Source organism: Polypterus senegalus, chromosome 8 (assembly GCF_016835505.1).
Source record: "Polypterus senegalus isolate Bchr_013 chromosome 8, ASM1683550v1, whole genome shotgun sequence".
In the NCBI taxonomy this organism is placed as follows: domain Eukaryota; kingdom Metazoa; phylum Chordata; class Cladistia; order Polypteriformes; family Polypteridae; genus Polypterus; species Polypterus senegalus.
In genome coordinates this window covers 57,530,120-57,545,587 of record NC_053161.1, presented here as the reverse complement: position 1 = coordinate 57,545,587, position 15,468 = coordinate 57,530,120, and the positions used below count along the sequence as shown (strand labels likewise).

Genomic DNA, 15,468 nt, shown 5'->3' with positions numbered 1-15,468 from the left:
ATGTTTTTTTCATATTTTTGATTCTTGTTTTCTTTTTTCACATCTTCGCGCCCCCCTTTTTATTACTTCGCGCCCTCCCAGGAGGGCCCGCCCCACAGGTTGAGAACCACTGATGTACAGTATAGCACACGTGGAAATGCTTTTGAAAGTTAGGCTCATTTGTATATGGAGAATAGTATGAGAATTATAAAACACATTATAAGAGGGTCACGGCGCTGCATCCTTTGCAGGTCATTTCGTATTTGGCTCTGAATTACCTACTGGATGGTGGAATTCAAGTGACGATTCTTGCTGAGCTGTAGAACTTTCCTTTGGCTCTGTCAGTTAGTATTGCACTTCATTTGTGTGAAAGTAGACATGTCTTTCTACATCGGAAACCCTTAGCTATATACCTAAATTAACTGATTTAATTTATGTGTTCCCTTATTTCTATAAAATATTCATTCTAAACACTTTGTATGACACTCATTTTAAAACCAAAATGGCAAACTACATAATTGTCAGAAACTTACCACTGCCTGCATCAGATTCTTCTAAAAGAAAAAAAAAATCACAACCAGTAATGTTATCTTCAAGTTTCTAAAATATCTTTGATAATGCAGTACGGACATATGCTTTATAGTTATCTAATCATTTAGACATGGCTATTTAATAATGTAATACATTTAAAAAAAGAATAAGAAAAACTAAAAATATATTTATACGTATAGTAAAATCTTGTATTTGGAAAATAAGTCATTTTTTATTAACACCGTTGTAAATGGTAGAAGCTGATTTAATGGTGAATGAGGCAACATTCTGGTATCATAGAATTCAGATCAAAGTTAAATCAACTGCGTTGAATATTCCTGATTTTTTTTTTTTTTTTTACAGGCAAATACAGTATATACATGTAATATTTTGATGCCAAACAAACACCACTCAGGCTAGGAGAGCAGACCTTAACATAAACATTGGGACATAAACACAGAATGCAGATGCATCTTATTCTCTGGTGTCCTGGTACAACCGATCAGTTGTTTACTATGCTGGCATTGTTGACGTGCTCTTTAATCCATGGATGTAACTATTTGTTTTTGTAGTTTTTCTCCACTGTAAATATGGCTGTCTTTACAGGAGTATTCAGTGTCCCTGCTTGAATAACAGGCTCCAGCCCCACAAACCCTAAATTGGAGTAAGTGGATTGAAGGATGTTATTTTATGTTAATAATGATGTAGTAGTAGTAATGACACATGTCATAAGATATACTAATCGTTTATTATTTGAAAATCCAGTGAAGAAATTTACTGCATTTAATAAGTACATTGTAACCTAGAGCTTGATTCATATTAACAAAATATGTAAATATATAATTTGCAAATTTCCTAATAAGTTTCATTGACTGTTGCTTTCACTTAACCTGAATGACAGAACATACATTTCTGTGAAGTCACATTTAATTCTGGTGTAAGTTTATCAGTCAGCAGTTAGCTGTCTTCTGTGAGCTGGGGCATTTCTCGTATGTGTACGTGTTTTATAGGACTGTGACTATTCCATGCAGTACTAATTCAGTTCTCAACAATAAATGATGATGTACTTTAATTCATATTTTAACGAGAAATAGGCGTATAAACAGTATGTGGGACTACTCTTTATATCCTACAGAACATTGCAATTTTTCTTTTTTTGATTTTAATAAAATCAAATAACATTCCATACAAATAAATCAAGTTTTATAAAAATAGGTTTGAACAAAACAACCCCCACTCCTGAGAAAGAGAGCTAGGCTAGCAAAATAAAAATAAGTAAATAGATAAATTAATAAATGAATAAAGATAAATGAAGTAAAAAAAAAAAGAAAAAAGAGGGGAGAGAATCTGCTTCCTCAGTGCTTTAAAAGCTTATTCTAAAAAGTTATTGATTCGATCCTGCCAGGTTTTGAAAAAGTTCTGCACAGATCCTCGAAGTAAGAATCTGATTTTTTCCAATTTCGAATAGTATACAACATCAGTTACCCACTGACTTAAAAGAGGAGAGTTAGGATTCTTCCAATTGAGCAAGATAAGTCTACGTGCCAATAGTGTAGTAAAGGCAATTAGAGTCCTTCTTCACTTTAAGCCCATCTGGGAGTTCACCAAACACAGCTGTTAATGGATTAGGAGGGATTGCGACTCCAAGGCTGTCTGAAAGGCATTTAAAGATTTTTGTCCAAAATTATGTTAACAGTAAGGCTGGAGCTCGATTACAATGTTCACAGGTTGAATCTTGCCTTGGATAAATTTTGGACAATTTTAACCTAGATAAATGCTCTCAATAAAAGATTTTAAGATGATTGAGTGCTTTGTGCTTATGGAAATAGAGTAAATTCTGTGCATGGCTACCTTCCACTGCTTTTCTGAAATGTTAAGTGACAGATCCTTTCCCTATCGTACCCTGGGATCTTTCAAATAAATCAAGACTTATCAGTATTTCTTCTGGAATAGAAATAGGTAGGAGGTGAGGAAAATCGGGCTGGTTCCATTTAGCAAAGTTTCTAATTTGAAAGTAGTGGAAAAATTGTGTGGATGAGAAGTTAAATTTGAAGCGTAATTGTTTGTGGGATGCAACGGGATGCAAAGGCATTATCTATGTACACATCTCTAAGTATTGTAATCCTGTACATTTTCTAAACATTAAATACTTTTCATGTTTGAGGGGTTGGAAAAGAGTGGTTTTCATGTAGAGGTGCGACAGATAAAGGCTTCTGTGTCTTAAAGTGCTTCCTACTTTGGTTCCATATTCTGAGAGATTAGTGGATTATTAGTGTATTGATGATAATTTGTATTAACTGTGGTACAGAGTAGGGAATATAAAGAAGTACTGCAAGATTTTAAATCTATTGCAGACCCGACTTGTGTATATTCATCGATTTGTGTCAATGTCCAGGGGCCTCATGTATAAACGGTGCGTACGCACAGAAATGTTGCGTAAGAACTTTTCCACGTTCAAATCGCGATGTATAAAACCTACACTTGGCGTAAAGCCACGCACTTTTCCACGGTACCTCATGCCTTGTCGTACGCAAGTTCTCCGCTCGGTTTTGCAAACTGGCGGCACCCAGCGTCAAAGCAATGGTACTGTTCTTGTGTGATTACTCATTATTTTCATGACGCGGCTTTATAAATACACAGAAACTAACCGCATATTGTTTATTAGTGTAATGCATCTGATTGTAATTAACTTGTAACAATATAATGGTAGAGGGAACAGCCATAGTATTCCAAATGCCATAACTGCTTTAGCGTTGTTACTCTCACTTCTTCTTCTTCTTCTTCTTTCAGCTCCTCCCGTTAGGAGTTGCCACAGCGGATCATCTTTTTCCATATTACTCTCACTGCACCACGCAGAGTATTTATATCACTGTATCTGAGTGTGAATCACAGCAGCAGCTGATCGGAAAGAGAATTATCGGTATACAGCTTTAAGGACACGCTGTCTCAGCCACTGCAAAATGTTTAAAGCCTTTCCTGTACGGACCTCGCGGTTCAGAAACAGTTTAATCCCAAGAATTTTAAATGCACTCAATCAATTGCTCCTTGTAGAACGGTTTGTACTTATAAGTACAATCATCCCACTGTAAACTTGCACTACAGTTATAATATCTCACAACCTGGGCCACTTTATAAAGCACGTATTTACATATGATGACGATATCATTTTAAGGTGAAATGCAGCAAAATATGTTTGTTAAATTATACACATAAAACTTTAACTTCATTTAAATAATCTATATTCTTCACTGGGAGTGTCGTGAAGGATAGAATAATTAAACATGTACTACGAAGATATTTCAATGTTCTTTAAACGTTTTGAAGAATCGGCGCTAAACTTACAGATTGCTTAACGTCTATTACAGAGCTGATTGTGTGGCGATCGGTTACTTGGGGAAAGAAAAGCAAGGACTCTTGGGCCGCCACGCCAATATATATTGAATATAAAACAGAAAGAGAAAATAACAACACAGCTAAAAACGCAGCGACAAATTTCGACAAAAGATAATGCTTGTCATGAGCACGAGGCTCATGAAACACATGTTTAATAATGTGCTTTAGCTCCTATCATCATGAAAATGACATCACGTATACATCTCAGTATTTTAGTTATTCAGAGAGCTGTAATATCACAAATGTAATGGACTCTGTGTCCAGATGGAGGAAGAGAGCCAGTTTAAGAAGCAAGTAGTGATTCACACGCATAGATCACATACGAGTAGAAGATCAAATACAAAACAAAGCATTTAACGTGCTACTTTAATTACGATGTAATTTTGAGAAACTGGTTAATTAAACGATTTTAAGATGAAGTTTATAATGTTCTACTAAAAGACAAAATAAACTACGTGATTAAAGTGGAAAATTCGAGATTAAAGTTGACATTTCGTGCTTTTTCCACACCGTGTGCCTTTTTTCTCTGTACCCTAATAAGCTTTCATATGACACTCAGACAGTGGGCTTACAACTCTTCTTTTCACGGCAACTTTGATATGTGACTTCTTTTTTATTTCCGGCACTGTGCGATTTTGTGAATGTGAGCTTTCAAGTTTCTCCAACACGCTATGTCACTCGACCAACTTCATTTTGTTGATTATACCACGGTTTATTTGAACAAATAGTATTTTTTACTTTGCCTCCACTTGGTATTCGCTGAAATTCTTATATTTTCCCCGTGCTTTTCCCATTGTCTTTTCACAGAAGGCTGCGCTTAAGGGCGATTTATATTGATTTGCATATTCAAATAGGCATAATTCTGGGAGGATTTGGGGCGTTACAAAATGCGCGTTCACGAGCGTTAGTTTTCACGCTGATCGGGATTTATGTAACGAAAGAACGTGGAAGTTGGAGTACGCACAGATTCCTGCATCTGGATTTTTCTGTGCGTAAGCACATTCCGGCTTTTGTGCTTACGCCATGTTATAGTGCGAGTTCTACGCACGGCATTATACATGAGGCCCCAGGTCTTTATGGCCTGTATTTTTGCTGACCTGTAATAAAATTGAAAGTTTAGTAGTGCCATGCACCCTTTCCTCTTTAGGTCGTTGTACAGTCACCCTTTGGATGCATGGATGTTTCGAATTCTAAATAAATGAGGTTATGAAAAAAAGACTTTAAAAAATGTGTTGATGTATATGGGAATGGTTTGAAATAGAAAAAGAAGCTTGGGAAGGATAGTCATCTTAACAGTGTTGATTCTCCCTGCTAATGTGAGATGGAGAGTAGACCATCTATTCACATCTTGTTTAATTTTTTTCATGCAGACAGCAAACATTTGTTGAAAAACAGCTTCATATTTACATGTAAGTAGATATTTAATCTGATCTGCTAAGATAAATGGGAAGGTGTCCAATCTAATATTGTGTACTAAAGAATTCACTTTTATTCAGTTTGATTTTGAGTCCAGTTATCTTTTGAAAATCTTCTACTGCTGTTAGGACAGCAGGCACAGAATGTTGTGGGTTTGACATATACAATACCATATAATATGCATATAATGACTTCTCCTGTTCAATGCTTCTATGAAAATCTCCTTTATCTTTGATGCATTTTGAAAGAAAAAAGCCAAATGGCTCAATGACGATTGCAAAGAGCAACGGTGATAAGAGGCATCCTTGTCATGTACTACATTCTAGTTTGAAGCAGTCTGAAATAATGTCGTTAATACAAACTAAGGCTTCTGGAGTGGTAGGGAGTAGGCTGATCCATGTATATTTGTATGGGATGAACCCAAATTTGGGCAATGTGGTGAATAGGCAGTCCCATTCACCCATATGAAATGCTTTTTCTTCATCCAAAGACAGCAAGATCTCTAGGGTGTTAGATATAATGGATGAATATATTATATTAAGCAAACATCGAAGATTAGAAGCGAAGTGTCTGCCTTTACTAAATCCTGTTTGGTCTTGTGATATTACAGAAGGAATCACTTTCTCAATCCGTCTGGCTAGAACTTTGGAAAATATCTTAATGTTATTATTCTGAAGTGAGATTGATCTGCATGATGCACATTGTAGTAAGTCCTTATTATTCTTAGGAAAGATGGTAATTAATGCTTGGCAAAAAGTTTGAGGTAGAATTTTGTTGTGTCTAGCTTCTGTAAATGTTGCTAATAAAAGGGGAGCTAACTTCTTTGAATTTTTTTTTTAATTCCACTGGGTAGCAAACTGGGCCTGCTGCTTTCCGTCTTTGAAGCGAATTTATAGTGTCTAGTAATTCTGAGAGTGACAGACATTTATCCAGTTCCACTACACTAACAGTATCTACCTGTGGTATCTGTAATGAAACATTCTACTGTATTAGACATGAGTGCAGCATTCAACAGCATAGACCATGGCATTCTTATTAATCGTCGTACCCAATGGAGGTGGGGTACTCCCTGATAATATCCTAAATTGATTTCAGTCTTATTTAACACAAAGGAAATTTATTGTTAGTTATGGTGATTGCGCAAGTATCCAAGATATTTTACATTGAAAACCACAAGGATCCATTCAGGGCCCACTATTATTTTCAATTTATATGCTCCTGCTAGGCCAGATTATCTCAAAACATAATATGAACTACCACATTTATGCAGACGTCAAGCAGATTTACTTATCTATAGCACCTGATGACCCTGACTATCTGTGCCATCTGATCCAATGTCTGTCTTGTATTACTGAATGGATGAATAGTAATTTTCTCAAGATAAATAAGGAAAAAGCAGAAAAATGGTGGGAAAAATGGAAATAATGAAGATCTTAGAAATAAACTTTACCTCTTGGCACTCAAAGTCAATGAGGAAGTTAAGATCTTAGGTGTTATCATGGATTCTGATCTAAACTTTAACACACATTAACTATATTACGAGGACTGTATTTTTTCACTTAAGAAATATTGTAAAAGTTAGAACTCTTATAAGATTGCAAGACCCTAAAAAATTAATTCACACTTTTGTTTTTAGTAGACTAAAATACTGAAATGCTCTCCTAACAGGACTATCTAGGAAACACATCAACCAATTGCAGTTAGGTTAAAATGCAGCAGCCAGAATGTTAACCAGCAAAAGAAAATCTGAGTACATGTCACTTGTTTTAGCATGGTTACATTGGTTTAGAATACATTTTAAAATGTTGCAAATGGTATATAAAGCTCTGAATAATCTTGCTCCCTCTTAAAGTGCTTTGTCCGATTACATTCCAAATTGTGACTGCTTATTACACTGAGATATAACATTAAGGAAGGAGTGAGGAAGCCTTTTGCTGTCATGCACCAAAAATGTGGAATACTTTACCAAAAGGGATATGCCAGGCTAACACCACTGATCAATTAAAAAAATATTAAAAACTCACTTTTTCAATTTTTCTATTCTACTTCTAATAGATTATATATGCATTGCAATATCATATATTTCATGGATGTCCCATCATTATTACTACAATTCCTACTTTTTTCTGTTTTCTTTTCCAGGCTCTCTGTGATGGCATTTTATGCACCACCTCCTGATCACAGTACTATAATGCCACTGTGGTGATGGAATAAAAGTAGGTACTCTAATTGTCTATAAGACTCTCTGCATCGAATTCTCTAAAATGAAGATTAAAAATAGCAATACTGACTTTAGAACCATTATGTTAGGTAGAATGCCCAGTGGGAACTGGGTGGTCTTTTGGCCCTGAACCCCTTTAGATTTTGTTTTTTTTCTCCAGTATCTCAGCCCTTTATTGTTTGTTAGTTTTTTCTGTCCTCCCTTGCCATCTGAGCAAAGGATCAGACTTAACATAATGGACTTAAAAAACTTCCTTCCAAGATTTGCTTTACTGGCTGGCTGTCCTCCCTTTCTCTTTTTTTTTCTTTTGGGTGGTTTTGTTAAGTTTGATTTAATTGTATGAATTGTTATTTCCTTGTAATTCAAATTAATTAAAAATTATCTTAAAATTAGGATGATACTACTTTCTGCATTATGGAAGTGCATATTGATTCTTCATAAATTATTTTTTATATATTTATTTAGTTAAATAAAACAATCTGTTTCTAACATGCTGTTTTTTCCCTTGTAACTCTTCTTTTATATTGTGTAAAGCACTTTGAGCTATATTCCTCGTAGGAAAATGTGCTATAAAATAAAAAAATGTTGTTGCTATTATTTACTGGGACAATTCAAAGGCTCCAGTTAGAGGAAAGTTGGAGGACCCATAACAGAACCCACACCAACACAAGGGGAAAGTGCCAACTCCACCTGGACCTGGAGTCAAACCTAGAACTGCGGAGCTGGGAGGCATCAGCACTATCCATTGTGCTACCCAAAAAGCTACAAAAACCACAGATTGTCAGTGAAAATTTGAAGCTCTTTTTGAGCTTGTCATCTTTCATTTGTTTAATGCTTCTATTTTGAACTTTTCTACAAATATTAAGCAAACTGGGTGTAGGTAATTGATTGATAATGACTGGCTAATGATATCTATGTTTACCTAAGTATGTCATGTATGCCTGTCTGAAAGGTGTATCTATCAAAACATATATAAGCTTTCCTTCACTTGCTTACTGTTGCAATAGATCAACAGATTCACTTTTGATTATTAAAAATATGTAAACGTTCATTCATGGCAGTCACCGTGACCATCACTTCATACCCTTTTAAGTTATCTCATTCTGCTGTATTACGTAAAGCTTTCAAAAAGTATTAGTGTATTTATAAACATGTCAGTCAAACACAAATGTTTAAGGTTGAGTTGGAGTTGTATTTGACAGTTGCATTTTATCTATTTTCTTCCATCTATGAATCATCTTACAATGAGGGAGACAAGGATTCATCAAGAAATCAAATAACACTACTTCTGCACATTTAGATTCAAATCAGATACGTCAAACAGCCAACAGAGCGATGTGAACAAAAAACCCAAATATATTGCAGTTTGCAATATGTTGTGACATCAACACAGACCCTGCTTGTTTATTTTAGTACAGAAATTTAGATTTTTTTGTCCTAATTATAAGTAAAATCAGATATCCTGCTCCCACTGAGTTTGGGAGGCTGGCATAGAATTTATCTAAATGAGAACAATATGAGGATAAGAAGTTGTGTAGTGTAAGATACCACAATGGATTCTTCATTAATAAAAGTTGTTGTGTCTCAGAGAAGTGTTATCCCAGCATTTGGATTAAATGCAAAACTATCTGACAAACAAGCCTTTTTTTCAGAATAGGATTTAAATGTAGGAATCGCCCAAACAAATGTCCTAGTGAGGCAGGCACATCACACCTTCATTCACAATTCAGAACTTCTCCTGGGTATATTTTGGTCAATCTTAATCAAGATAGGTACTTGCACTGTACCATTTTTAACTGGAAAACACCTTCTTTGCACAAGTTGGTGGAGAATATGTTGTCAGTAGCTAAATTTAATTCTTAATCTGCCTCATCTATGGGTTTAACTTTTGAAAAACGTTAGTAAAACTTGCAAATATTACTTATGCCTTCATCAACACTAAATAGAAGGTGCAGCCATGGATATTGAAGGAGATTAGGAAAGTGGGCTGGCTACTCTTAAAAAAGTTCCTAACTTGCACATACTGTAGTAAAAGTAGAGTTCTACCGGGAGATTATATGTGAGGCGTACACTGTTATAAAGATACAAACATATTTCCAGTATAAAGGTCTCTAAAGGAGAAGAGACCAAGCGACTTCCACTCATTAAATGCTGTAAAGTTGATAAATGTTTGGTGTCAGAGCAACTGATAGCTTTAAAGTGTATTTTGACTGCATGTTACACCACCAAACTGCTGGCTAATTGGCAATAATTAGTAAATCCGAATGTGCAAAGCAAAGCTTACAGTGAAAAGATCATTCTCTTGTCTAAAAAAAGATGGCACATTTTTGTTACTTTCTGCTTCCTTGCATTATTTTAAAGTATACATATGACCCGGTGACAAAATCAAAAATACAGTAATGCCATGTCCCCATTTGCTTTAGGTCTTTGACTTTTTTTACATGTGGCTTTCTTGCATTAAAATAAATGAAGTAACATTTGCATCTAATAAAGAAGAAAAAACAAATAGCAAACACAGGAATACTTTGAAAAACATATAGAAATTTGTGGAGATATTCATTTTAACAATATTAATTCTCTCTGCTTATGTTCCCACGACCTTTTTATGGATGTTTGTATGATAAATGAGAAAATATCAAATACAACGTTTTTATATAAGTACATCAAGTATTGTGTGGATCACCTAGTGCCGGTATTATTAGTCTAAAGTAAATTACTATAATCACTGGTTAAAATAAAATGTCAGTCATCATAATAGCTGTTTCACAAAAAGTAGTATATGTTTGCAACTTACCACTATTTCCACTCTGAGAGTTGATTCCTAGTGTAAAAAATATTAAAAAATATGATGTTGTATTATAAAGTGTAGTATATTTAAGAAAAACATTAACACAGAAACCTGCTGTGGGCTGTTGCCCTGCCTGGGGTTTGTTTCCTGCCTTGCACCCTGTGTTGGCTGGGATTGGCTCCAGCAGACCCTGTAGTTAGATTATAGCGGGTTGGATAATGGATGGATGGATTAACACAGAAAAAACAGAACATCTAAAATGATAATGAGAGTATTTTTCTACTGACCAAGTTAATAATTAGTACAGTTTATTCTTTGTTAATTAAGCTTGACCAATACTGAATTTTCTGGCATCAATGTAAGGTTCGGAGAATGCATACCATTGCAGTAGAAAATAAGCCAATTAAATTGTTTTATGATCAAAAAGACAGGCACTAAAATACATTTATAAAATATAAACCTAAGAAAGCTGAAGAGACATGCAAATGTGATATCTCCAACTGACAAAATATTCTTTGAGCTCTGTGGCTAAATTTCTTTCAGCATAAGTTGCAATCACTGGTCGAGAAGGATAGCTCTGTAGCTACAAGATAAAGAAAGTGCTCCTGGGCACAAATGGGAACACACAGTTTAACAAAAAAGAAACTCATCATGATATCAGGAAATTCTTTAGCACCGCTTTCTCAACTGCATAAAAATTCCTAAGCTGCAGCATCTGTACCATCTAGGAGGTATCTAAGTAGCATGATACAAATAAAAATATTTCTCTTCAGTATTTAATAAAAAAATTTATATAAATCAGTACAAAGATAGTACCTTTATATTAAAATGCAAAGTAAGAGCAGAGCAGAGCAATAGTGCTTGAGCATTTCATAACAAATAGTCTTAAATAAATTGTCAGATGGAGCCAGGAAGATGCTCTTTTGCATACATATATACATATATATATATATATATAAAAATAAAGACGATGATTATGAGTTTTTGAAATTGTTTACCTGTGATCAGAAAAACCCCAAGGAGAAGTACAAGTGAATACCTCATGTTGCTATGAGGTACAACTTCTAGAGAAGTTAAAAGTACTGCAGCACCAAGTGGTTCTTTATATATATATATATATATCTCATCATCTGTTACCTGCTTGTTAAAAGCATGAGGAAGTATATGACATAATGCATGAAGTAACATGTAAAAGGAAGTAGTAGACTTATTACCTTAAAGATGTCAATTTGATAAAATATAAGGAAATCCACAGATTTGTATTCATTGGCTAGACATTTTAGACAGGATTTAGATGACTAAAGATAAGTCAAGATTTGAGATGCTTCAAATTCTGATTGAATACTTCATTTCCATGGAAATTGTTACCTGTATTATACTTACCATTCCCAGTTTATTAATCATTTACCAATGCAATGACATTTTAAATTACCCTTTCAGCATCAGAGAAATTGTGAAATTTTAGCTCCTGCTACCCCAAACATTACAAATTGAAAATTTTGCTAATGAGCTGCAAGCCACAAAAACACTCTTGAAATCTTATATGGGATTATAAGTGAACTTTATTAATTTCATAGGCTCCATTTACTAAAGAGAATATTTGACACACTGTAGTGATGTTACCTTTGAATTCCTAAAACAAAGAATTTACAGACTTTCATACACTATAAATGGAGGCTGACAGGTTTCAGCAGAATTTTGTACAGAAATGCAGTGCCTAACACAAATCAGTTAAAAGACATACTGGAAGGAAAACAAAATAATATTTAACAATGCCCAATAATTTACAAATAAATTGCAGTAATGAACAGCAGCAGCTGTGTTAGCGACTAATCAGAATAAAAGTATATGATATTAGTTCATTTTTTTTCAGAGAGCTTAGATAAAGTAATATACAGCAGGCTACTGATCAGACTAAAGAAGTGGCAAATTAAGGCATGGTGTGTACAGTAGAAGGGGGCACAATTGGCTTAAAAACAGAAAATAAAGTGTGAGGGGGAAGCTTGTAAAAATTTGTGGCCCTGGTGCTCCTCAGGGATTACTGTTGAGACTATTGTTGTTGCTCATGTTACAAATGTTACTGCTCAAAAGAATTAAAGGAACAATTTTTTTAAATAGCTTATAGGGTTTTTATTTGTCACAAGTGCAGAGTACAGTGAAATTCCTATTTGCATGTGTTTTTTTTAAATATTTTATCTTATTAAAATCAAAAGACATTCCATACATGCAAGTCAAGTTTAACAATACTGGTTTGAAACAATTTGAATCCCACCCATGAGAAAGAGAGCTAGGTCATCAGAGTAGCACTTTAATAATACGAAAAATATGTAAATCCATCCATCCATTATCCAACCCGCTATATCCTAACTACAGGGTCTGCTGGAGCCAATCCCAGCCAACAAAGGGCGCAAGGCAGAAAACAAATCCCGGGCAAGGGTGCCAGCCCACAAATATGTAAATAAATAATTAAATAAAAATAGATTAGAAAAAGAGGGGAGAGAATCAATTTCCTCAATTTAAAAGCTTATTCTAAAATGTTATTTATCAGATCCTGCCAGGTTTAAAAAAAGGTTCTGCACAGATCCTCTAAGTAAGAATTAGATTTTTTTCCAATTTCAAATAATATAAAACATCAGTTACCCACTGACTTAAAAGAGGAGAGTTTGGATTCTTCCAGTTTAGCAAAATAAGTCTGCGTGACAATAGTGTAGTAAAGGCAATCACAGTTTATTTGTCCTTCTCCACTTTAAGCCCATCTGGAAGAACACCAAACACAGCTGTTAATGAGTTAGGAGGGATTGTGACACTAAGGCTGTCTGAAAGGCATTTAAAGATTTGGTCCAGAATGATGATAATTTGGTGCAGGCCCAAAACATGTGACCCAGTGAGGCTGGAACTTGATTGTAACATTCGCAGGTTGGTTCTTTCCCAGGAAACAGTTTGGACAATTTTAAATGAGACATATGTGCTCGATATATAATTTTGAGTTGAATAATTGTATGCTTTGCGCATATGGAGCTCGAGTGGATTCACGGGATTGCTACCTTCCACTCCTTTTCTGAGGTGTTGAGTGAGAGATCCTCTTCCCATTGTCCTCTTGAATCTTTGAAAGGGAGGGAGTACAAAATGTTTTTATATTGACAGAAATGCTGTTTGAGTCCTCAAGACTGATCAAAATTTCTTCCAGTATAGAAGTAGGTGGGAGGTGAGGGAAATTGGGCAGGTTTTGTTTAACAAAGTTTCTAATTGGAAGGTAGTGAAATAAATGTGTTGCTGGAAAATTTTATTTGGAGTGTAATTGTGCGAAGGATGCAGAGACGTTATCTATGTACAGATCTAATTTAATCCTGAATGTTTTCCAGACATTAAATACTGTGTACGTTTGAGAGGGTGGGAAAAGGTGGTCCTCGAGCAGAGGTGCCACAGATAAATGCTTCTTTATCTTAAAATACTTTCTACATTGGTACCATATTCTGATTGAGTGAAGCAGAATCGGGTTGTTAGTATATTGGCGATGACTTGTACTTATTGGGGTACAAAGCAAGGAACATAAAGAAGTACTGTAGTGATGCTTATAAACGGTGATAAAATGTAGCAATATACTGTATAATAATAATAATAATCGAAATTGGCTGAATCATAGGGACAGGATTTTTTTTAATATTCCATAACATACCATTCTCAAACCTGCTTAATTCAGTTCAGGATCACTGAAGGCCTGAGCCTATCCTGGCAATACCAGGCACAAAGCAGGAAACAGTCCTAGACAATATGTTAGCCCATCACTGGGCCCACCCCTATACATACCCATGCTCAACATCACAAATATGCAAATGCCAATTAACCTGACAGGCAAGTCATTCAGGAAGTGGGAGGAAAGCTGAAGTACCTGGAGACAGACCCACTAAGACATGGGCAATGTTCAGAGGTGGGATTCAAACTCAGGAAACACTGAGGTTATTTACAAGGTGGCCACACTGTTCACTGCACCACTATGTCACCCACCTATTTGGCCACCAAGCTGCCTTTTTAAGTAAGGTGTTTTATTGTGTTTTAAGACTGCATTCCAGTAATTAATTTACAGGAATCTGATTTGAGTGTAAAATAAATAGACAGGGGAAATCAAAAAGATGGAGGAATGACTACATATTTAGAAAAAATATAAGAACGATTCTGCCTAAGATAGGGTAGTGATGATGTTTGGGATAGAATATAAAAAAATAAGGACAGACTCTTGAAATATTTTATAGACCCTGTCCCACCCCTGTAGTTTTATTAACTTGATTAAAAAATGTGTTGCTGCATTGTGTATTTACTTTATTTAGTAAGTTTCTGTTTTAACCTGCTGATTTATAGCCTATAGGTATTTCATTGTTAATGTTATCTTCTTTGTAATTTGTAATAGGTGCTAAGTATATCAAATAACAGATCACATCAATGACCAAACATAATAAGTTTTTTTTATATATCTCAGTGTAAAAACATAATGTGTGCCGCAAGATAAAAATACCACTTACCTAGTACTGCATGCATAATTATTTAAAAATATTATCTGCCAATGTGGCCTGCAGTTATGAGTAATAAACCATAATAAAAGCAGCTCTGATCATTATTCTGACAGCTAAATTGTAAAAAAAACTTAACATCAAGAAAAAAATATTCTAGCGGCACACGCAGACTGATTACAGAAACTACCTTGCCACAGGCTCCAGTTTACCCTCACATCAACTCACTTTATAAGTTTCAGTTTTGTTTTCTGCCCCAGTCACACTACAGAAACAGCAATAACACACGTTGTCAGTATGCCATTCTAATGCTGTCGGAGGATGAAAATACTACAGCTATTATGGTATAGATTTCAAGGAGAGCCTTCTGACACCATTGACCACTTTGTTGTTTTATACAGGCTTGAAAAATCTTTTGGGCTCTCAGGCATTGTCCTTTTTGGTTTCACTCGCACCCATTCGATTAAATTAATAAATGTCATTAAGTGCTGAAAGTAGATATGGAGCTGTCCAGGCTCAGGATTCAGACCTTTGTTAATCTTATTTTATATGATGCTGCTGGGAGATACACTTAGAAAATGTAACATTTGCTTTGCTTCATTGTGTTTTTGAATGATCTTTTGAATTAAAAGAGC

At 35.0% G+C, this 15,468-nt stretch overlaps 1 protein-coding gene across 3 annotated transcripts in view; it reads right to left on the bottom strand.

Annotated features, from left to right (window-relative positions):
- The window catches only part of LOC120533958 (mucin-19-like), a 114,961-nt gene extending 103,548 nt beyond the window's left edge, over positions 1-11,413 (bottom strand). The window contains exons 1-3 of one of the 3 annotated variants that reach the window (XM_039761113.1): positions 11,327-11,413; positions 10,335-10,361; positions 513-533 (exon numbers count right to left, since the gene is read on the bottom strand). In XM_039761113.1, coding sequence (XP_039617047.1) covers positions 513-533; positions 10,335-10,361; positions 11,327-11,372 — 94 coding nt within the window. In that variant the 5' untranslated portion in view covers positions 11,373-11,413. The remainder of the gene's footprint in view (positions 1-512; positions 534-10,334; positions 10,362-11,326) is intronic. The other 2 variants (XM_039761114.1, XM_039761112.1) reach the window with 2 other exon arrangements.
- Between the last annotated feature and the right edge of the window lie 4,055 nt (positions 11,414-15,468).